This window comes from Rosa chinensis, chromosome 5, assembly GCF_002994745.2.
Source record: "Rosa chinensis cultivar Old Blush chromosome 5, RchiOBHm-V2, whole genome shotgun sequence".
In the NCBI taxonomy this organism is placed as follows: domain Eukaryota; kingdom Viridiplantae; phylum Streptophyta; class Magnoliopsida; order Rosales; family Rosaceae; genus Rosa; species Rosa chinensis.
Genome location: NC_037092.1, coordinates 27,330,210 through 27,354,708, shown reverse-complemented (window position 1 = coordinate 27,354,708; position 24,499 = coordinate 27,330,210). Strand labels below are relative to the sequence as shown.

General features: G+C 37.1%; 1 protein-coding gene and 1 pseudogene across 1 annotated transcript; both read left to right on the top strand.

The window, feature by feature from the left end:
• Positions 1-14,930: 14,930 nt before the first annotated feature.
• On the top strand, positions 14,931-18,782 carry LOC112203553 (annotated as a pseudogene).
• A 1,043-nt stretch (positions 18,783-19,825) lies between these two features.
• LOC112165075 (cysteine-rich receptor-like protein kinase 29) lies at positions 19,826-23,926 on the top strand. The gene is made up of 7 exons (XM_024301488.2): positions 19,826-20,889; positions 21,820-21,945; positions 22,048-22,175; positions 22,363-22,573; positions 22,713-22,950; positions 23,036-23,186; positions 23,291-23,926. Exons 1-7 carry the CDS (start codon positions 20,022-20,024, stop codon positions 23,624-23,626), a joined length of 2,058 nt encoding a protein of 685 aa, XP_024157256.1. The 5' UTR covers positions 19,826-20,021; the 3' UTR covers positions 23,627-23,926.
• Positions 23,927-24,499: the final 573 nt, after the last annotated feature.

Genomic DNA, 24,499 nt, shown 5'->3' with positions numbered 1-24,499 from the left:
TGATATTATGAGTATTCTTTTTTTTTTTTTTTTTTTTTTGGAGAAATAGATAACTTCATTACTTATTTATGGCTAGAAGGTACGACCATCATAAGTTGTCTCATACCAAAAGTTCTAGATGGCACAAGCCGCCAAACAAATGACAAGTAACCTTCATTGTAAACAAATGCACACAACTAAACAAGCTACAAACAAGAGAAAATCACAACCTAGGGGAAGATACATGACTCGAAGTAACTGAACAACAAGTAAGTTCGCCTAGAGACCTCAATTGGTGTACGAAAATACTAGTAGATTGCAAAGAGCCTCCCACAAATGTAAGATCCAGTAGGTCACGAGATATGATTTGTTGAAAACAAGTCCAAGCCACCAGTCCACTATCCTGAGCCTGCACTTGAGTAAACAACCACATTCGAACTAAGGCCCAAACAACCCAAGCTCAATCCTCTCCTCCGCGCCCTTGAATATGACTGGAGACTACTCTCCTGGTGGCGGAACACCACCAAAATCCGGCAAAACAAAAGGGCAGATCGTTAATTCTTGGGTCCCAAACCCAGATCTTCTAGAGATCTCGTGAGTACCCCATCACACTGATATGGACACCTAAGAACAAGGCACCCAGACTCGGTGCTTGACCAATCCCGTCACCGCCGTCGATTTGCACCTACAACAGCCATAGTATCATGACCTTCCACCAAAGCAAGGCTCCGACTCCATTCAGCAATGACTCTGCTACCATTCATGTGCCTCCATCGAAGATATACCAATCCCTATAAGAAGGGAGACGCCACTCGAACCAGATCTTGGGTCTCCTCCCCCAACCAAGGAGCCATCCCCACTGGAAGCTGAGCCTATCCAAATAACATACAATCCACCCTTCCCTAGAATGAGAAAAGGGTCGATCAATAGCCTGGTGCAATCAACGCGTATGTGGAGGCGGCAAAGGCCTCCCTGAAAGCCGTACCAAGGGGGCGGCGCTAGGGTTTGTCGAGGAGAGACTCTCGACTCTCATTCTTACCATTAATTATCAACTTTAATATTGGGCCGAAAGTTTGAGTATTCTAATTTGTTAATAGGTAATATGCGTTTTTTAGTACTCGCAATTTTGAAAGTGCTAAAACTATTGTTATTGTGGTGGCCTTGTATGGGATATGTGCTTCACATCAGACAAATCCAAACACTATAATAGATATATTTTCCCAACAAATTATTTATTTCATGTAATTCTTTTTTCATTTTATAAACTTACTTTTTTCATCATATTACTGTGAAAAGACTCTTCGTTCTGAACATGGTGATCGTGAATTTAAAAATGAAGTCATGTTACTTGCTCAACTTCAACACCAGAACTTAGTAAGACTCTTAGGATTTTGCTTAAAAGAAGAGGAAAGGCTCCTCATTTACAAATATATACCTAATACAAGTCTTAATCACTTCATATTTGGTATGGTAACCTCTACTTCTCAGTTTCCTATTTATTATTTCTTATAGATTTTATATATTATACACAAAATTAAATTATGTCACTAGAACATAGTACTACATCTATCTAACAAAATTGGTTTTAGATCCAATCAATCATGGGCAATTGGATTGGGAAACAGGTTACAAAATCATAGGAGGAATTGTTTGTGGTCTTCTTTACCTCCATGAAGATTCTCGACTTCGAATTATTCATTGTGATCTCAAACCTAGCTAGCAACATTCTGCTAGGTGAAGATATGAACCCTAAAATTGCAGATTTTGGTATCACAAGATTGTTATTATGGATCAAACTCAAGGAGATACAAAGACCATTGTTGGGACCTAGTAAGTATACATTCTATTCTTAACTTTTCTTTTTGTGGTTTTAAGAATCAAAATAATTGCATATTTAATTTGATGCATGTGATCATGTAGTGGATATATGGCACCAGAATATGTAATTCATGGCCGCTTTTCTGTCAAATAGGATGTCTTCAGTTTCGGCATGTTAGTTCTTGAGATAGTTAGTGGTAAGAAGATTGGTATTTTCCGCAATGGTGAAAATGGAGAGGACTTTCTAAGCTATGTCAATAAGAATATACAATCAAGTCATTACATTAAATCTCCATATATTTCTCTCTTAAGCCCACAACAGAGAAACCGAATAGGTAAAGTCGTGGTTGCATAATGTCTTACTTAAACATTTTTGTAATTTTTATAGGTCTGGAAAAATTGGAGGGATGATACAATTCCAAATATCATAGATCCCATGTTGACAATAGGTTCAAGAAAAAAAATGATCAGATGCATCCACATTGGTTTGCTATGTGTCCAAGAAAATGTGAATGACAGACCAACCATGTCTTCAGATGTTTCCATGCTTAACAATCATTCTCTCACAATCTCAATACCATCCAAACCTGCATATTATTCGCAATACAACTCTGAATCAGACATAGACAAGTCTACATCTGAAAGCTTTATGTATGTGTCAAAAAATGTTGTTTCAAATATTATTGAACCATACCCACGCTAGGGCCTAGTATTTAAATTTACTTCCCTTAATGGAGATCGTTTATTTGTTTAAGTGAGCATTTGAAGCTAGTTTCTTCCATCAAAATAACAAAAAGTCTCTAATGATTTCAGCTGAATTGGGGTTACATATGGTTAATATTGATGTTTTTCTCTACTATTAGAATCAATGATCAATTTGAATTTCCTTATTGTTTCTTGTTCTTTATATTTCTACATATTGAATTTTCTTGTTGAGTTATTAAATCATTTTTAATGTGCTTGAATGCTAATATGCCCCTTAAACTTTGTCATAATTGTCAATTTGCACCGCGAACTTGCAATTGACAAAATCCACACATTTATAATTGGCATAACTTGTCAATTTGCTTTATCTCTATCAAAGCAAAAAAAAATTAAAGGGAAATGATGGAAAAGGTCACTTTAGAGAGTGAAATGATAATAAGGTCACCCAGTTTCCCACTTGATAAAAAGGTCCATTGTGAATTGTTATTAATATTAGTTTAGTCCTTATGAATAATGAGATCATGTTACAAAATGTCAGTTTTTAATTTTTATCATTCCGATTCTGCCCCTAAGGTAATAAACCTTTATAACCTTCCATTTCAAAATCTGCGAGCTCAAATTTTCTCTCTCCTTTGATCAGAAAGCTTCCGATTCGATTTGTTCGGAGATCTCTTTCCGAGATTCTTTCTTTGCATCCCTCTGTCGGAAGCTTCCGATTTAGCTTTGTACCTCTGCGACGATCTGAAATCTCAGTTTTGAGTGGTTTTGGAGCTTCCGCAACTCTTCTCTTTTTCTGGATCTTTGGCTTCGTCGGTGTTCGTCTTGATCACGTTATTGTGTTCTTCTTCTTCATCGACTCAGTGCTTAGTTACAGTCTCTCTATTTCTTCCTCTCTCTGGTTTTCTCTGATTTGATCGGTAAGCCTTCTCTCTGTGAATTTGTTCGTTTTGGATTTTGCAGTGTATTTTTGTTGTTTGTGTTAAATTGTTGAATTGTTCGTTTTGGATTACTTTGTTCTTCTCCTTCGTCGACTCAGTTAGATGTTGAATTGTTGATGATGTTTTGTGCTATTGCGGTATTATATTTATTCTATACTGTGATTTTTTTATCAGTGACATGGCCAGTTACATTTTTAATACTGCTGTTTTGTTCAGGCATTAACAGTTACTTTGGCAGTGACTTGTTTGTATTGATTCTGTTGATTTTCTTAGTAGTGACATGGATAGTGATTTGTTTTATTCTTGTGTAGTTGTTATGGATACTAGCTATGTTGTCAAGTTTATTTATTCTGGTGAAGCAGCGACAGTTCCATTGTTGTATAATTGGTCGTTTGTTGACCTATGCAATTCCATACGCTCTCATTTTCCGGATTTGATTCAAGGAAATTTCATGTTGAGTTACATTATTCCTCCGGATTTTAGTTCATGTTTTCTAGAGAGTGAAGTTGATATGAGAATGATTTTTAGGAATTTGGTTCGTTACAATTCTGATTTTGTTGAAGTGTTTGTGACTGATTTGCCCTATCTATGACACCATGGATAGCGTCCATCATGGTGATGGCGCCCCAGATGATGTTGCAATCACCAACTTGCTTCAAATAGCGTTTCAGACGCTCATGCCTAACCAAAATTCTCATTGGTTGCTTCTAAAGCCTCTCGCTCGTTTTACAAAAGCCGTTCCTTAGGAAAATTAGGATTGAGACCGTCCTATGCAAAGGATATGAAAATACTCTTTTCGTTCTTACATAGAATCCATGGGGATTCTATGGACTGATTCACCCAACTTGCGGACGTTTAAATATCTCATGATGTTGGTTGACACGCAAACACGCTGGTCACGTGTTATGCCATTGTCCACTTGTAATGTTGCTTATGCTACACTCCTAACAAATATCATATGACAACGGGCTCACTCTCTGGATCATCCTATTCCGTCAATTGGACTTGACGCTACTAGAGAGTTTACATCGAAGATTTTCAATGGATATTGCAATGGGATTGATGTTGGACATTATATTCTCATGGACACACCCAAATGGTCTCTCGAAAACGACTACGATGGTAGTCAGGACATTGGTAATGCACACCAATCTCCTTATATCCGCTCGGGGTAATGCAATATCACATGCAGTTATGCTAATTCGTTTACGACCCACACTCAATCTACATCTGCGTTACAGCTAGTGACTGGGTACAAGTATGGTACTTACGCATCTTTGAGTGTGCCACTTATGTGCCAATTGCGCCGCCACAGCGCTTTATGATGGGTCCTTAAAAACGAATGGCCAATTATGTTGGATTTGAGATTCCAACAATCGTCCGCCACTTAATGCCCTTGCTAGGCGATCTCCTTACCGCTAGATTTGCGGATGTCACTTTGATGAGACAGTCTTCCCGTCGTTAGGGGGAGATAAGAACACGAATGTTCAACAAGAACGACAGGAATTGTTATAGTCTGTCCCCACTATGTCTTATCTCGATCCCTGTTAAAGTGACAAGATCATACAAATATGTTGCAAACATGCCTGCAAGGATGGACGTCCCTACGAGAGGACGTAGCGCTACCCTACACAGAGGTAGGCATGGCGCCAACGCCATAGAGAGTGGCACTTTGGCGTTACAGGTCATGGCCCCAGCTAGGATGCGTGGGAGGCCCGTGAGTTCGAAGGATACTTTGGCACATTACAATCCTTTGATCATCAAGACTCAAAATCAAGAAACAGAACATTTTTTTTTTTATAGTTTTTTTTTGTCTTGAAGTGACCATTTTAGCCCTCAAAGTGGGTCCGATCGTCAGAGTTAACGACCAATTTGGACGAAATAGGAGAAATTGGATACGACTGATTGAAATTGGAAAGTTTGAGGGGTAAAAATTCAAAATTGAGAATAGAGGGGGTGACATGATTACACCCTCAAACCTCAGGGCAGGTAAACTGAAATTAATCAAAAAAAAAAAGGTTAATTCCTGTTTACCCAGAAATCACATGTATTGTGTCCACTTGCACCAATAAGTTTGTATTGTGCCTATTTACACAAATCTTAGGGGAAAAGACCTATAGGGGTAGTCTTTTCTAAACTAGTGCCTAATATGTCCTATGCTGACTTTTGAATCTAACCTTTGCTTTTTCTTAAAAAAAATTGTTCACACTTTTGAGAAAAACAAAACTAGCTTTCAACATGCCCAAGTTTTTCACCTAACTGTTACTTTAACAGGCAGAATCACTGCTGCTTGTCTCTATCTTAAGCTGAGTCAATTTTATTTAAGAAATAGAAAGTTTAAGCCTAAAATGTACAGGAATAGAGGCAGAAACTTTTATAAACATTTTAAAATATCAAACTAAATTTTAAAACATAATTGACAAGGTGGATGAGCGATCTGAAATTATTTATTTAAACATAATTACAAACTAAAGATTCAGAGCCTCATTCTCAAGTAAACAGCCAAAGCTGTTTAGCTATCCATAAGAATGATTACAGTTACTTACTTGTAATGAAAGCACACTACTTCACACTAGACAGGAAGGAAAGAGCACTCTTGCTACTATGGCTTTCTTACTTCTTGAGAGAATATGATTCTTCCCAATTTTCTGATGCCTTACAACTGAAGCTAAAGCTCCTTATATAGGGAGCGGAACTCAAACTGGAATTCAAAATAACAAAATGTACAGAACAACTCCGTGATTATCTGCTTTCGTGAGTGCTCCTGATGATGGAGATCGGTTGGGAAAAGCATATTCCTTTAGGTGAAATGTTTTTCACCTGCTTTCTTTTTGTAAAGCAAAAGTAGCTTTTTGAAAAAAGTCCAAAGTTGCTTTCGGTGCTTTCTATACCTGCTGCTTCACATGTTCTCGTTCGTTTCTGAGTTATGGCCGACGACAAAGGCGTTGTTATCCATCCGGGCCATTTTGGCAGTAGTTGCATTTTCTTCGACATCTGTATCTATATACATCTTGTAGTGGTTGTCCTTTTCAATCTTTTCAACCCACTGTAAACATGCCAGTGTCGAGTCTATCACTGCTGATCTCTTCAGGATGGTCATAGGCAGTGATAATTATTTTTTCTCCTGTTGCCAGGAAAGTATTTCTTGTGTCTTCTTGGATGATCTTCTTAATGTATTCGAGAGACATGGCCTTGATCCATGGAATACTTGAATTTGGCTGGCCATTGTATCCAACATAGGCTGGCTGAAGATATCTTTTTTGAATAATTCTCACATAATGATAAGGATATATATATTCAATTTCACAGTTTGTTCTTTGAATCCATTCTGGTGGAGTAGATCTGAACTTCAGTCGAAGAGTACAATCATTTTTTCTGACATTTTTGACTGTGTTGACGATGATAGGGGGCAGGCCTTTGAGATCATCATCTGTTTTGGTCCATAGATTATCGACAAAACCATTTTCAACAAGCCAAAGCTTGTGTTCTTGTGGATGTTCACTTTGAACATTAACACCATATCTTCCAACACAGGGTCCTGCAACAATAAAGAGGGTTGGAGGAATACAGTTTTCTGAATTATAGCTTCCAATTAGGTTATGGAATTCGAACCAATCTGATTCTTTTAGTGCTATGATAGGAACTCTAGCATTTTCTGGATCTTCAAGGTAGTGAATATTTTCACTTCTAACAGCACTTTGCTGTATCTGAACTTCTTCATGCTGTGGTCTAGCATTTTCATGGAGTTCTTCAGCTAATGCGAACAAAGCTGGGAACATAATACCACTGTTTCTTTCCTGAAAGGCAAATAAGAGATTATCCAGGATTGCCTTCTGGTGGTAGGCTAGCCTCCTGCCAATTCTAAACACAAGATCAGCAAAGGTTCTTAATTCATAATTAAAAACATTTATAACTCTAGTTGGAGTATGTTTGCTTTTTGGCAAAGCAACAGCCGTCAACGGTCTTGATGAGCCTTTACCATTTGCCGTTTGAGACGGGCTAGCCAATCCTTTACCCTGGGATTGATCAGTTGTGGCTAAACCTTTTGAGTTTAGCAGAAACATTTTGAGGATTTTTTCTTTCGGATCCTCATTAGTTTCTTGTTCTTTCTCAGTTCTTCTGCTTCTGGGGTTGCGACCTTCGTTGTTATCTTTTTGGCTAAACATTGCCATTTCTCTGGTTAGGGCGTCTGGAAGATAGTTCTTGTTTCCTACAATTAATTCAACATCATAATCATATTGGTTAAGAAATAATTGCCAGTTTGCTAATCTTCCTCTATCAGCAGCTTTATCAAGTTTAAAATTTTTGAAATTCTTTACTCTGGCACAATCGGTGCGAATAGTAAAGGGTTTTCCAAGAAAAGCTGGAGAATTTAAAATTGTTTTCTTGACAGCCAAAATTTCTTTTTCCCCTGTGGGATAATTTAATTCTGCAGGGCTGAACTTGCCACTACAAAATTTACAGATCTTTTCTATGTTAGTTCTAGGCGTTTTTGCCAGAACAACACCGGACCAATAATTATCACTCCCATCTGTTTGGAGGATAATTTCATCATTTTCCTCTGGTTGTTGTAGAGGATGAAGGTTTTTGCAGAGAATTTTTATCTACTTCACAATTTTTGTATCATCTTTAGTGAAGTTCCATTTTCTCTTGGAACTTGTTTTAGGAGATAACATTGCTGTTAGTCCAGAGATTTTGAGAATGAAATCTCTCCCATAGTTTATGACTCCTAAAAATCTCTCTAGACTCTTAGCATCAAGAATTCTATCTGGAAACTTCCAGATTTTCTCAAGGATGTGCAGTTGGAGTTTTAGTACTCCATTCTTGATGTTTATTCCTAGGAAATCAACTTCATCGAGGATAAAGAAGATTTTCTTTTCACCAAGGATAATCTCATGTTGAACTATCAGCTTTACAACCTCATGGAGGTGTTTCATGTGTTCTTCTCTGTTTTTGGAGAAGACAAGGATGCCATCAATATAGACGACGCAGAAATCAACCACATGCTTGAAGATGTTGTCCATCTTTCTTTGGAAGATTGAGGGGGCTTGTTTTAGACCAAAAGACATTACTAACCATTAGTAATGTCCTTGTAGTGTTCCGAATGCAGTGAGAGGAACACTCTCAGGATGCATCTTGACTTGCCAAAAACCCGACTTTGCATCGAATTTTGAAAAAACTTTAGCTCCTCTGAGCTGGTTGATCAGTATTCTTACTTGAGCAATTTGATAACCGTCTTTGACAGTTTTCTTGTTGACGTCTTTGTAGTCAATCACCATTCTAGCTTTTCCTCTGAGGTTTTCTGCATGATTTCTCACGTAGAATGCTGGAGCATGATGAGGGCTAGTGGAAGGTTGAATTAATCTCTTGTTCAGGAGATCTTCAATATCTTTTCTGAATTCTTTTTTGTCTTCCTCTTTGTACTGAGGAATGGCTTTGACATGACAGATAGCATTCATATCATGTAATCGTAATTCACAAACCACTAGGTCTTTTCCCCAAAACTTCTAAGGGTCTACATCAATATTCTGTTCGAGTAGTTTCTTGATTTTATCAAGAGTGAGAATTTTCTGAGACTCAAGCTTATTCTGAAAGTGCTTGAGGTTATGCTCGTGAATGAAACTAGCTTTTTCATCTGTGCTAGTTGTTTCTTCATCTTCATCTTCAGAAGATGATTTTTCAACAAGTAGTTCTTCTTATTGTTTGATTTGGAGGATGGTTTTAAATTTGGGTTTGTAGGGGGTAAGATCACCACTATTCTATTGCGATCTCTGATATTGTGTAGTAAAATTTGGACCTACTACACTTTTGGCTTGAGTAAGCCTGTCCGCCCAGAACACCCGTTCTCCTTTTCTGAAGCCTATTGCTTCTTCATCTTGGATGAATCTCTGTTGGAGAATAAAATCATTTCCCAACAAGAAATCTTATCCTTGGCCTTCAGATTGCCAAACATTATGGATGATAAATGTTCCTCCACCAATGCTGATATGAACATTTTTTGCTACTTTATTCATTGTAAGATGGCTTCTATCAAACGTAACACCAGTAGCTGTTCTTTTTTTTATCTTCTTTTCAGAGTTCTTCTGGAATTGCAAATCTTTTTGCAACTGTAAATCCTGATCCATTGTCTACAAATGCATGTAGATGATATTTTTTATGGTCAGGGAATTTGAGTCCAATCTCTATGTAGTTGCTGTATCTACTAGTAGAGACGACTTTCGATTGTTGTAGCTCATTTTCTTGAGCTTGTTCCTGAGGTGTGAACGGTTTACATTCTTCTGGAACATTTTCTGGAATTTCGACCAGTTCAATGGTTGCATCGAGTTTTTCTTCCTCGATGTTTTCTTCCTTTTCTTTTGAGGAAGATGGTTCCATAATTTCTTGGAACTTAGTTTCTAATTCTCTCTTTTTTCTCAGAGAAATATTTTTCATACTCTTGTTCTACCAATTGGCTAACAAGGCCATTTTTGGTCTTTCTTCTTGCTTCTGCTATGAAGCATTCTTTGTGATAAGTCTTTTTAGACCTTTCACAAAACATAGGAAGTCCATTCTTTTCGTGGCATAAGCAGTAGTCATAAACGAATGTACCAGGGTTCACCTGATAGGAAGATGTTATTGCTTCCATCTTACTTTCTTCTCAGTTTTTAACGTGTAGAACGTTCATCTGTCTAGATTCCAAGTATTCTACTTCAGAATCTATTTCAAAATCAGATGATTCTTATTTGTCAGACCAGACAAAGTAAACTGACCTATCATCGTCTTCATCATCAGAATAGGCTATTTCGTAGCCCTTCATATTTGTTGTTTCTACTATAGACTCATATTCTTCAAATAGAGCTTTAGTAGATCTTTTACCCTTTTCGGGGCATTCATTGGCATAGTGCCCTTCAGCTTTACATAACCAGCATCTGCAGGCTTTCTTACCTGGTTGAGTATTCTGAGGATTGACTCGGTGATTCTTCTTTTTCTTGAAGAATTTCTTTTTAGGATCTTCATCCTGTTGTTTCTTGTAATTGGAATTTTTCTTGAATTTCCAGTCTTTTTTCTTATTGCTCCTTTTGAATTTTTTCGAGTAATATTTCTCTTTTCTTTTTCTGTGTTAAATTTTAGATATAAAAATCAATATATTTACTTAAATACCACTAGAGTAAAAAGTCAACAATATTTCTCTCTCCTCTCTGGCCAACTCCGGTGGTGTTTCCAACAACCTCAGACAAGGTCTTTCGCTGACATCCGATCAACTCTGATCGAGTCTCTGGTGAGATCATAAAAGCTACTGTTACCAACACAAAAAACTACTCTCACCACTAATAAAAGCTACCCTTATTTAATTTAAAAAAAAAAATAAAAGTTACTCTCACCACTAATAAAAGCTACTCATCAATTTCAAAAAGTTACCCTCAGCAACACAAAAAGCTACTGACAACAAAAGCTACCCCAGTGATAACAAAAGCTATTTTCATCGATGCCATGTCAAAAGATACTCTCACTGACATCAAAAGCTACTCACCAACAACAAAGTTAATTTTTCACCGACACCAAAACTTACTCTCACCGACAGCAAATGTTACCCTCTCACCGACATCAAAGGCTACTCTGACTACACCAACTAAAACTTACTCTCACCAACACCAAAACAACTACGAAGCAAAACATTTCCTAGAGTCCTAGACTAAGAAAGCTGTTCACATAAACTTAAAAAAAAGGGTGCGTGTGTTTGGTGGGGTGATAAGATACTGACTTCTCATTTGAGAGGTAATGTGTTCAAACCTCATCAAAAGTGGAGAGGGGTGGGGTATACGAACAAAAAAAAAAAAAAGCTACTTTCAACTAGGGCTACACGCGGATTGAATTGGATCGGTTTTGACTCTAAACCGTCTCTATGCCAAAGTAAGCGGTTTAGACATTTTAGACAACAGGTTATAAAAAAAATAAGCTTAATCCGATCCAATCCAATTCATTTAAAGATGGTTTGGTTCGGTCGGTAAGGCGGTTTTAACCAATATAGCATTAACGTTTTGTTTACAAACTCATAGTAGAATACTAAAACTCAATCTCAATAATAAAAATTTAATAATCCAAATCCAAAACTAATATTCAAAGAACAAAATCCAAAATAGTTTCAAAATTTTGTCAAAAAAAAAATAGTTTCAAAATGATTCACTTATTTGGGTTTTAAGCCTTTGGGTCTATGATTCAATATGGTAGTATATCATTTTGAGAATCAAATTATAATTGGAGATTTAGAACTTACTTATAAAAGACTACCCACAAATATATATATACAGATCCTATCCAGAGCGGAGCTCCGCTTTGAAATTAACTTGTGAAGTTCGAGTTTTGGGTCATTTTTCGGTCTCATATCCATATCTCGACCGTTCAGTTTTTAGGTGCTAGTGTATCGATCATCTCTGCAAATTTTCAGCCAAATTGATGATTGTTAAGGTATCTAACTCGCTTAAACCAATGGAGGGACTGAATCTGTCAACCTGAACCGTACTAGCTTTAAGGCAATTATCAATGCCTTAATGATCATCATTTTGGCTGAAAATTTACAGAGACGATCTATACACTAGTATCTAAAAACTGAACGGTTGAGATGTGGATATGCGACCGAAAAGTGACCCAAAACTAGAACTTCACACGTAAAGTTTCAAAGCGGAGCTCCGCTCTGGATAGGATCTGTATATATATATATATATATATATATATATATATTATGTATATAATTTTAATTTTTTTTCTATTATATGTAATACATACTGGTCGGTTTGGATTTCGCGGTTTAAGTAAAAGAACTAAGTCAATTCATAAACGATTTGGTTCGGTATTGAACCGGCTTTCATATTTTAACGCTAAAAAACCTTAACCAAACCATATTTACCGGTCGGTTTCGACAGGTTTGTACCGTATTTTACACACCCCTACTTTCAACAACTAAAAAAGCTATTACCAACCAATACAAAAATTTTACAATGTCAAAATACTTGATTTTCAAAACCAATTGATACGATTTCATCTAGTGCACAAACACTCTTGATTAGATGTCAAAATTCAATGATGCCAAGTGCATAAATGGTCGGAAGCACTTACTCGTACATTACACAGCCAATTCATATGAGGAAGATCATTCATCGTTAACAAAAGCAGAAAATATATCAAAACAAATCAATTCTTAAAAAAAAAAAAAAACGAGGACGTCGTCGGAGTCTTATTAAAGGCAATTGAGGCTGCGGAGGTGTAATGAAGGTTGGTGGTGACGGAACGGAGGCGGTGGTGGGAAGGGACGTCAACGACACCGTACAAAGTAGCAAAGGTTCTCATTGCCTCCGGTTACGCACACCGCCTCCGGCCCGGCCTGCATCAGAAAACCCAACGACTAATTCGAACCGTAGAGAGGCTCAATCAGTCTCCCCCGGAAGCCCGACGACCAATTCGAACTGTGGGGAGGTTCGATCACTCTCTCCCGGCGGCAGTTAGCTCCGGCAGTCCATGTGAGCTCCAGAGAAAGGTCTGTGGTTACGGGTATTGAGCTTCTGATTTTGATTGTTGGGTGCTTATGTGTCTGTTTAATTTTAGAATCTGGGTTTATCTTGTTTTGGTGTTTGGAATGATCTATGAAGCTTTTAGTGTTCTGCACTGCAGTTATCTTTTGGGTTTTGATTCAAAGTTTTAGTCTTTTGTTCTCATGATCTTAAGTGAAGGATGCGCAAATTTATGAGTTTTAGATTTATGTGTTTTTTCTTTTCTTCGATTGTTTTGGTACACTTATGATCAATTAAAATGGCCTTACAAGATTAACCCTGTGATTCTTGGTTAGAGTCCCTGTTCAAATAATCTTGATTCGGGCTGCTCTGGTTTTTTCTTCTTTTTTCTACAGTATCCTTTTTCTTGTTTTTCCTTTACATGACATGATTTTGCCATTATATCAGGACTTTGGTCTGTAAGGCTGTTCTTTGGTGGAAGATATGGGGGCGAAGATTTGGGATTTGAGAAGGTCCGAGGACCAGTTGGGACTGTTAGTGAAGGAGAGAATTCCACCAAGGAAAATTGGAAACTGGAAGAAGGGTCAGGCCATAATGAGCCCATAAAATTTGGATCACATGGTGATGAAACGGTTCAAAAGGAAGGGAATGGAGTTGCAGTACAAAACTTCCCTCAAGATGCAGTTGATGAGTGGCCTGCCCCTAAGCAGATCCATTCTTTTTATTTCGTCAGCAACCGGACATATGATGATCCAAAGTTAAAGGCCAAAATTGAGCAGGCTAATGTACAAGTTCAGAAGAAGAATCAGGCTCGATCTTGAGTCCTTGAAGCATTAAATGCAAAAGAGGGTGAGTTGAAGTCCATTGCCCTTATTAGTGAGAGCTTTGTTTTGAACGTAACCTACTCTTATCTGTTTGTTTTTACATTATTGATTCCTTACAGTATTACATGCAGACATATGGCATTAGAACATTGAAACAGAGGCTCTCATCCGCTGCTACTGAAATATGATAATTTTGCAGGAATTCATTGCTATGCTAAACCTATATTTACTACTCTATGCTAATAATCTACTATATAATCTGAAAGCAGAGAAAAGATGGATTGAAACAGTGTGATTGCACACATTATCAGTAGTTGAACTAATTCTTTAATGGAAGACTATTTGAGAGCCTCAAAAGTGACGAACTAGAGGCGATGGTAACAGTTGTTAGTAATGAATTAATTATCAAAGCTGTAGAAGCTAATCAGATATAGCTACTTAGATAATCGGAAACATATAGAAGAGATTGTGTTTTATACAATGGGTCCTCATAAGTTATAACAAGCTTTTTAGTAAGTTATTGACACTGTAGTTGTAAGTTTTTCTTTCAGCACAGGTGGTAAATGTGTTGGCAAAGTAATAGATACATTGTATAGCTATGTATGAATTTCAGGAATAGGAACTTGATCATTAGCTGTTGTGAAAATATCATACTTGGTGATGTACACGTGTTATATATAAAAACTGTTTTTTAAGTACCAATACGTACATATTTCTTTGATATCCATATAGTGAGGTCATTCCTCTGGTTTCCATGCTTCTGTGAAGTGTTCCACTTATACATTAATAATTTTGTGCCATTGAGTTTGATTTTTGACATTTATAGCTAATAGCTTACACATTTTCAAGGCAGGGATAGCTTACACTTTTACAGCAATGTTCTTGCTGATAATAATGTTTATTATTGTCCTGGAAAATGATTGCCTTTACTGTTTATTGTTGCTGATAATAACAATTACTGCAATGAGATAAAAGAAGATGATTTTTTATGTTTATTGGTACGTTGAAGTTCGTCTTTTTATATCATTGTTTAGGTTTTACAAGATGAGGAACTTATCAAATATCTCTTTTTGCTGTTTAAAAAGGATTCACATGTTGGGTCATTCACTGCTCTCTCTCTCTCTCTCTCTCCTTCCTTCAGTCCGAGAGATCTGAGTTAATAGAGCAGATTAAGGCTCTGAGATCTGACAAGTGACAACCAGCAAATTAGAAAAATTGCGGATGAGAAATTTAAGGAGATTGAGCCTCTGCAGAAGGATCTCAAAAAGCTCCGCACTGCAGATCATGCTGGTCGCAATGGTGGTTTGTGCTCATCTGAGGAAGAGCTTGATGCTCGGGTATGTCTTCTTACCAAGCTTTGTTATCTCCAAATTCATCTGTTAATCATTGTCCTGTGATTACTTGCCTTATATATTAGTATATTACTCTCTAATTTTAGACTGTTGGAACAGATCAAAGGCTTGCAGTATATCATACAACATGAGAGCATTCCGTTGTCTGAGGAGAAGAAAATCCTTAAAGAGATCAAACAACTTGAAAACACACGTGGAGAAGTCATTGCTAATGCTGCTGTACGAGCCAAGATTCAGGAATCAGTGGTTCATATGGACAAAGAGGCCCTTCAAGACCTGGTTAAAGTAAGCGGACTTTTAACATTTGCATCTTTTTGAATGATCTCTTGATTTTTCTTTGCAGACTTTCTTTATTATGTATTTTATGCTAATCATTTTCACAATCATCTGATTGTAGCTTATAGGTGGTGATTTGGATGGAGGAAGGAAAGAGCAACAAGCAGTTCGGTCCAAAATTCAGCAACTTGATGATGGAATTAAGGCCGTAGATAAGCAAATTTCATCAATATGGGATGAGCTGAAGATTGTAACTGATAAGAGGGATCAAGCACAACAGAGCAGTTTTACATTTAGGCAGCAGCTTGATCAGCAAGTAAGTGAATATTAATTTTGCTGCAACATCTCTCTCTCTCTCTCTCTCTCTCTCTCTCTCGCATTTTCATTCTCTCTACTGCACTCTTGGGTTGGCATTTTTTAATTTTCTTTATCTGTTGTTGTGATTATGAAAAACTGTATATTATTCTTGGCTCAGAAAATTGTAATTGCTTCACCATAGTTTACTCAAAATCTCAAATTGTTTTCCCTGTATGCTGTTGATTCCATTGAGAAACCACGGGTCCTTTTGTTTTCATTGTAATTGCGTTGGTATAGGTCAACCCTAGTACTTGAACATTCTGATCTTTTGTTTGTTGAACTGTTCTGTCGATTTTTTGTTTTTGTTTTTGCTGAATTTTGAAAATAGCATTTGTAGCAGAACAGGTAGTGAAATGATTTGATTCTCTAGATGCATATAAAAATGAAGAAACATTTCAATCCTTTAAGCTCATAGATGTATTTTTGGGCAGAGGAAAGATACAAGGAAGGGTTGGGACTGTTTATGATAAATATATAAAATTTTTGGTGATGCCAAATGTACTGGATATGGAATTATGGATGATAAAGTGAACCTTTTTTCTTTCGTCATGTTTTAGTTTCGCGTCAAAGTCCAATATGTTGCTGGAGCTTTAAATTAGTCTTTGCAAATAGGATTTCAAAGTTCGTTTTGAAATTTGAGGGTAGAAGGCAAATAAGATTCCACTGTTAACTTGGTACTATTCCAGCAGGAATAGTTATATTAGTTGGACACTTGGACAGGGTTTTGCTAAAAATAATTTCTGACTCTGTTCAAATTTTTTATTTTTGACTTTGTTTTATTCTTTATAAAATTTTAAGTTGCCCGTCTCCTATATACAAGCTCCTTTCCGTTCACTGGTTGCATCCTTCTTAATCCAATTGCTCAGAATTCAAATAATGCTTCAAAATTTCAAATACATCTTCACAAGAGATGGCCTTCAGCAAAATTAATATCGTGATTGGGTTGCCTGTAGTTTCTATAATCTTTAGACTTGCTTTGTTGCTTACTTTCAGCAGTGCTTTATAGTTTCTCATTTGCAACTCATCTTCTCATTGTTTCTCCTTGAATATATATATTTTATGAATTTGGAAGTGTCTTTGGGTCTAATTCTATTTTTTTAGTCACTCCGGTCACCTGTAGAATTTCTTGATAAAGGTGAAAATTAGAGGCATTATTATATTGGAAAAGTGTGTTAGAATCTAGTTGAGTAGACTGTATTGGTGCCCAGGAGCCTTTACTCAAGTGGCCTGGACTGGGATGGGTAGCGGGTAGATATCCAAGCTTTAAACTCCTTGAAATTAGTGAAAAATATGTGGTCTGCTGGTATATAACCTCTCATTTGGACCATCTTGCAATGTGAGATTTTACAATCATAAAATGTATGAATTGGGACCCTCTGATTTTGTTTTGGCCATCTTTTTTGTTCTCTCTTCAGGTCTGAAGTTCCCTATTTTTGATATACCATGTCTAAATATATTATCAAAATTATGTTTATCGTAGTGAATTAGTTTTGTTTGGAGTTTGGACACATGGTAGTTATACGTTTGTAAACTGTAGTGGAGGTCGTGAACCTTTTTTTCTATTAAATGTTCTCAAATTTTAACAGGGTAACCTTCTGACATGGAGTGGAAAGAAATGGCTATATGTTATTTAGAATGTAATATTGTCACTCTTACAATTAATTTATACTGATTTTGCAGAACGCCTCCTTTTACCTAAGCCGTAATATCTTGAACAAAGCAAGAGGTTTGGCTATCAAGAATGATGTTAAAGCACTTGAAGAGCTTACTCATGCAGATGTTTGTTAAACAACTCCTTATATATCGTCACTCATTGTTAAATGTAGTTGCGGTATTTAAAAGATTTGATATATTTGACAGGTGGAGAAATTTGTCCCAGTGGAATAGTAAAAAGGATTTTAGGGATGAATATGAGAAAAGAATTTTGTTGTCTCTGGATGGTCGGCAATTGAGTAGGGATGGACGAATAAGAAACCCAGATGAAAAGCCATTGGTGGTTCATGAAGTGTCCACACCCATAGTAGTAGAGTCGGCAACAAAAGCTAATACAAAACAAGTCAAGGAAGATGGCAGATCTGCTCCATTAGATAGTTTGCCTGTGCAGAAGGTTCAGAAAGAAGCCAAAAGTAAAGCAGTGCCTCCAAAATCTACTGTAGACGAAGACAAGGAGATATATGGGCTTGAGAAGCCGAAACAGGACAGTAAAGTTGAAGAAGATGAAAAGAGAAGAGGAAATTTCTAAAGCTAAGCAGGCCATGGAAAGGAAGAAGAAAAAGGCAGAGAAAGCTGCAGCCAAAGCAGAAATTAGAGCTCAAAAAGAAACCGAAAAGAAACTCTAGGTAGTTACTTATTTGTTTTTGTGTGTGTGTTTTTTTTTTCGTGTTGATCTTTGCTGATTTGTTTCGGAGTTAAACTGACATTTACCATTTTGAACTTAGGAGCGTGAAAAGAAGGCAAAGAAGAAGGCTACATCGGCAACTGAGAGCAATCCTGATTAGGCAACGGAACCAATTGCTGAATTTGCAGAACCAGAAAAGGTAAATGAAAATATTGAAGTTCCGGTCCCTGCTAAGGAGAAGGGGCAAAAGGATAAAACTATCAGGAATAGGGGTCGTCCAAGAGGTCCAGACTCACTTCCGAAAGCTATCCTGAAGCGGAAGAAGAGTAATAATTATTGGGTATGGGCAGCTCCTGCAGCTTTGTTAGTTGTGGTGTTTCTAGCACTCGGTTACTACTATCTTCTCTGAGGAAGTTAAAACAGCAACCGAGGTAGAGAGAGTTGAGAACTAAAGCTTTCTACCTGGTAAGTTTGCAAGCGAAGAAGTCTATCTCTTAGTTAAATTAAGTTTTCCTGTTCTTTACATCCTCTGTGCGAGGATAGACTCGGAACTAATGTTGAAGGTAGGCTGGTAGCTCAGTCCAAGAGTATCTTTCAGTGGAGGAGACGGTACTTTTTGTATGGTTTATGTAATTTTAAATTTTGACCGTCATTTTCCGTTAAAAGTTAATCTCAAACATGATTGTGATCTTACAGAATTTCACATTTTATCCTTTGTCTATATTTATTCCATTCAATAAGCTACATCAATATAAATACTGGGAATAAAATGCACCAAATTAGCTTCTTGCACCATGCACACATCTGTCAGTGCATGAGGTTCGCTTAAAGTAAATAGTCATTGGTACATAGGAATGTTTATTGAAACTCGGAATATATCATCCAGGCAATATGGTAAATAGATATGGGCACTGCAATATGGTGTGAATAATTCTTAGGTCTACTCTTAGGGTGAACGAGCATATTCACTCCTATTGTTGATTAATATATTTTTACTCAATAAATTTATAATTCAACGGTCTATATCTTAAATTAGCATTTAAAGATTATCGCTGTAAAAAATCAATCGAATCGGAAATCGTTTAATTATCTAATTGAATCAAACAAATGAATGATTTTAACAACACTTACTACTATTATAATGAACCGTTTATGTATTAATAGAAATGAATAACTAAAAAGTCTTTAATTTGATTGTTTTTTCACAGAGCTAATATTTGTATTTCGTTATACAGCATGAATGGTTGGATTAGAAAATTATAAAGTTATTATACGTTAATCACGAGAGGGGGTGAACATACTCATTTACTCAATAAGTGAACCTAAGAATTACCCATATGGTGCGTTCACCCAATTCAGAAACCATGTCAACAGCACCACAAACGTCAATTTGTTTGGTTTTAGTAGGATTATTCAATACCGTACCACAAACCACCACAACCACATATGATAGCTAGGACTAGACTATATACAGTTCAGGAAATAGCCACATGGGACAGGATTAGTTAATATTGTACCACAAACCACCTAACGCCACCTAAACCACACTAAAGGTAAGGTTGAGACTCGTCGCTAGTTAGCCTGGTTCTGAAGAAATCGTGATGTTACAGTTCAGGACAGTTCAGGAAATAGCGACATGGGCAGCCCGCAAGCGTACGGCATTTTAGTAGGATTAGTCAATACTCAATATTGTACCACAAACGACCTAAACCACATATTATAGGACTAGACTATAAACAGTTCAGGAAATGCCGACACGGAACTAAAGGTAAGGTTGAGAACTTGAGATAGAGATAAGATAGAATTTTCGTCTCTGTAGAATGGAGAGTGGGTTTCTTTTTTGAAGAGAGAATGGAGAGTGGGTTGATCATGCTTGCTAACTAGTCTTTAAAGCTCAAGGAAATCGAAAGAATATTTGTGAACCAGTTTCGAGTTTTAAAGAGATATGCATGGGATCCTCAATATGGCTACTTCTTTTCTTCTTCGTTCCCATAACCATACACCACCTTGTTGCTCAGCCCATAATAAAAGGCGACGTCTCATGCACTTCGAGGGCTGAATTGTGCTGGAGCTGTGCTGATTCCCGCAACTACACTAATGGCAGCATCTACCAACAAAACCTCATCACCCTCCTCTCCTCCTTTTCCAACACTTCCCAAAACCAAACCAACTATGGCTTTCACAACTCTTCTCTCGGACAAGGCTCCAACAAAGTGAATGCCATTGCATTGTGCAGAGGAGACCTCACACTCGGAGAATGTAGTAGCTGTCTCAGCGACTCCACTCAGATTCTCCTGCGAAACTGTTCATATAAAACGGAAGCAATCTTATGGGCAGAGCCTTGCACGGTACGGTACTCTCAAGACTTAATATTTGGTATTGAGGAGGAGCACCCTTTTATATATCTGCCCAGCCCCAACACCGCGTTAAACCCGGAAGCGTACGGGCAGGTGCTTAACCCCTTGTTGGAAACCTTAAGAGACAGAGCTACTTCAGGTGATTCTCGAAAAAAATATGCAGCAGGACATGCATTTGTTCCAGCTCCAGCAGGACGTGCAGACGATCGCGAACCGATATATGCACATGCGCAGTGCACTCCGGACATGGACAAAGTCAACTGCAGTAATTGCCTGAACAGTTGCATCTCTGCTATTCCACGATGTTGCAGTGGAAAGTCAGGAACAAGAGTTCTTAGACCAAGTTGTAATATAAGGTTTGAGTACAATCTTTTCTACAACTCTACAGCCGATTCAGAATTAAATATTTCAGTTTCAGCTCCAGCTCCAGCTCCAGTTACTATACTTCCACCTAAGCAAGGTACACACACAATATATGTTCGTATTATATTATAGATGTAAGCAAACCATCTTTTCTTAGAGAAAGTACATCCATCCTCACTCCAGTAACCATACAATACACAAGGTATTAGGGAGAGGGTGTGTGTGTGTAAGTAAGTGAAGTAGTTTACCCATGAGAATACTGGAAAGTCTGAGAGCCATTGGAGCTCTTGAGTTCAGAATCTCTTGGCTGCCAAATCTGATTTGCATCAAGACCAAATATGTAGGGCGAAATCGATGCATCAACGCCAAATTTGATGGGTTCGATTTTTGGGACTGGGTGTTCCCCGTAAAATTTCATTAACACCTGAATTATGGTCTCACCATGCATCAACCTGCTTTTCTCTCTTCAAGCACTGCGGAAATCAATCACACCCATTGATTTGGTTTCTCTCTTTTATTTTCAGAAAATCAAATTTGTTCCATGTCGAATTTAATTGAAACCCACTTGATTAGTTGTTATATGGATTGGCGTTGAGTGAAATACAAGAAGAACAGAGAGAGAGAGAGTCCATGAATGATAGCTATTTTCATCTTGTATACTGAAACCCATCAATACCCAGCATAATATTTTGAAATCCAATATATCAAGCTATTTTTCTCTTCTTGTTAAGTCTTAGACAGATTAGTAAAAGAGAACAGGGGCGCGAGAGAGAGAGAGAGAGAGAGGTGCGGAAGGAAGATAGGAGAGGGAGAGAGAGAGAGAGAGAGAGAGAGAAGAAAAATAAAAAAAGACAAGTTGTAAACCATTGAATTCATTACTTCCACGTGTCATCATCTAGTCAAAAGTTTAGGTAGGTTAGGCAATTTTATTGCTTAGGAGAGAATTCTCTGTCCAAGGTATTATGCCTCAAAATTATTTTCGTGAACCGTGGAGTGACCCGTATACCCCCCCTCTGATTTTTTGCAGGAAAGAAGAGTCACACAAAAAGAAATATCATCATAACAATTGAGGTTGTGATTGCTTTTGTCACGACGCTTCTCGGTGGCATATGCATTTTCTTAAGAGTCAAGAAGTCAAGGGTAAAACTTGACGGTAAGTTGAACTGTCTCTAGTGTTTGGAGAAATGTACGTATTTGTCTTACTCTGGTGTTTCAAACTTTTTTTTTTTTTAATATCTAAGTTGTACCTTTTCAGATGATTTTTCTGAAGAAATAAGCCTCGTGGAATCGTTACAATATAACTTTGAAGATATTAAATCTGCAACCGATGACTTTTCTGATGAAAATAAGCTTGGACAAGGTGGATTTGGAGCTGTTTATAAGGTAAAAATACTGAGCCTTACTTTTTCAATTGCAATTGTGCTTTTGCTACTTTTTCTTTTTTTTTAGGTTACAATTGTGCTTTTGCTACTTTGTTAACCTTTGAAGTGGTAAAAACTATTTTTGTTGTTGTACACTATATGATAACCCAAATAATTTTTTTTTTGTAATTTAATAAACTTATTTTCAGGGTAAGCTATATAACGGGCAATATATAGCTGTGAAAAGGCTATCTAAAAGTTCTCAACAGGGTGATCGTGAATTTAAAAATGAAGTCACGTTAGTTGCTCAACTTCAACACCGGAACTTAGTGAGGCTTTTAGGCTTTTGCTTGAAAGGAGAAGAAAGGATCCTCATTTACGAATATATACCTAATAAAAGTCTTGATCACTTCATTTTTGGTATGGTATCCTCTAGATCCTCCGTATATATATTTCATAGTTATAATTTCTTCAGATTTTATATATGGTAGATAAAACTAAGGTACTCAACACATAACACTGGCACATATTACATATGTTCTAACAAAATTGTTTTCAGACCCAACTAATCATGAACATTTGGATTGGGAAACACGTTACAAGATCATAGAAGGAATTGTTCGTGGTCTTCTTTACCTCCATGAAGATTCTCGACTTCGAGTTATTCACCGTGATCTCAAAGCCAGCAACATTTTGTTGGATGAAGATATGAACCCTAAAATTGCAGATTTTGGTATGGCAAGGTTGTTTGTGATGGATCAAACTCAAGCAGATACAAAAACCATTGTTGGGACCTAGTAAGTAAATGTGGCACTCTAACTTACATTTTTCAATTTTAAGAACCAACCTAATTGAATTTCTAATGTGGATGCAATTATACAGTGGATACATGGCACCTGAATATGCAAGTCATGGGCGCTTTTCTGTCAAGTCAGATGTCTTTAGTTTTGGTGTGTTAGTTCTTGAAATAATTACTGGTAAGAAGAGTGGTACTTTCCGAAATGGTGAAAATGAAGACGACCTATTAAGCTACGTGAGTAGAAATATATAATCAACTTGTTACATTTCTTCTCTATTTATCCATATAGCCTGCAACTATGTAATTTTTTTTCTGAAATATTTTTGAAATTTTTATAGGCCTGGAGAAATTGGAGGGATGATACAACTCTAAATATCATAGATCCCATGTTAACAACAGGCTCAAGATCTGAAATAATCAGATGCATCCAGATTGGTTTATTATGTGTCCAAGAAAATTTGAATGAAAGACCAACCATGGGTTCAGTTGTTTCCATGCTTAATAGTCATTCTCTCAAAATCTCAATACCTTCACGGCCTCCATATTATTGGCCTTATAACACTGAGTCAGAGACATCAGGGTCGAGAATCAGACTTACTGAGACGTCTGATAAATCCCAAAGCTCTGTGTCAAGAGGTATGATTTCAGATATTACTGAACTACATCCACGCTAGGGGCCTAAGTATTTTTATTTACTAACCATTAACGGAGATCCTTTATTTGCTTAAGTGAACGTTTGAGCTTGATGGTTCCATCAAAATCAATATTGTTGCAGAAAGTCTATGTATATGTATCAGCTGAGGTTGAGGTCAAATAGTTAAAGTTGATGTCCTTTTATCTTAGGTGTATAATAAGTGACCAATTGAATTTTCTAGTTACTGGTTCTTTGGTAACTAGTCGTTCTGTTTGTTGCACTGCTCTCTAGTTACATCCCTGTAGCTTGTATTTGTTTTATTGCTTTGTTGTTTTGCTTCTCTTGTTTTCTCCAGCTCTTCTGAATCCATTGACTAGAACCAGTAAAAGGCACACTAACGAAAAATCAAAAACCATTAAGAGCAGAAATAACATGTCAAGAAATTGACTAGAACTTGGGGATGTAGATCAAATGAGTAAGCCACCAAATTGGGAGGGGAACTACAGAAGAATAATCCAAGGAAGAAAGATGAGAGCGGAGGGCTTGGATGTACAAAGTGAGAAAAATGAAAAAGAAAAAGAAAAAGAAAAAGAATTGAATATTACGCTTAGCTGGAAAGGAATTTGTACCTTCTTTCTGGTCATTACTCCATAAAATGCTTAGCTGGAAAGGAATTTGAATATTTGGAAGTCACGGTCAAGAAATTTCTGGGGTGGGATCCCATAGTGTCAGAGAATTGAAACGAGTCGCAATTTACTATATACTAAATCCGCTAGCACTGTTCATATTGTTCACTGGAGCTTGAAATTATAGTTCTGTCCTTTTCAATTTTGATAATTTGCACCCTTGCCATTTTTCCTCAGTATAAAATTCCATCATCCACTGCAGCCTCGCTTTTTTGGGTCTCTCTGTG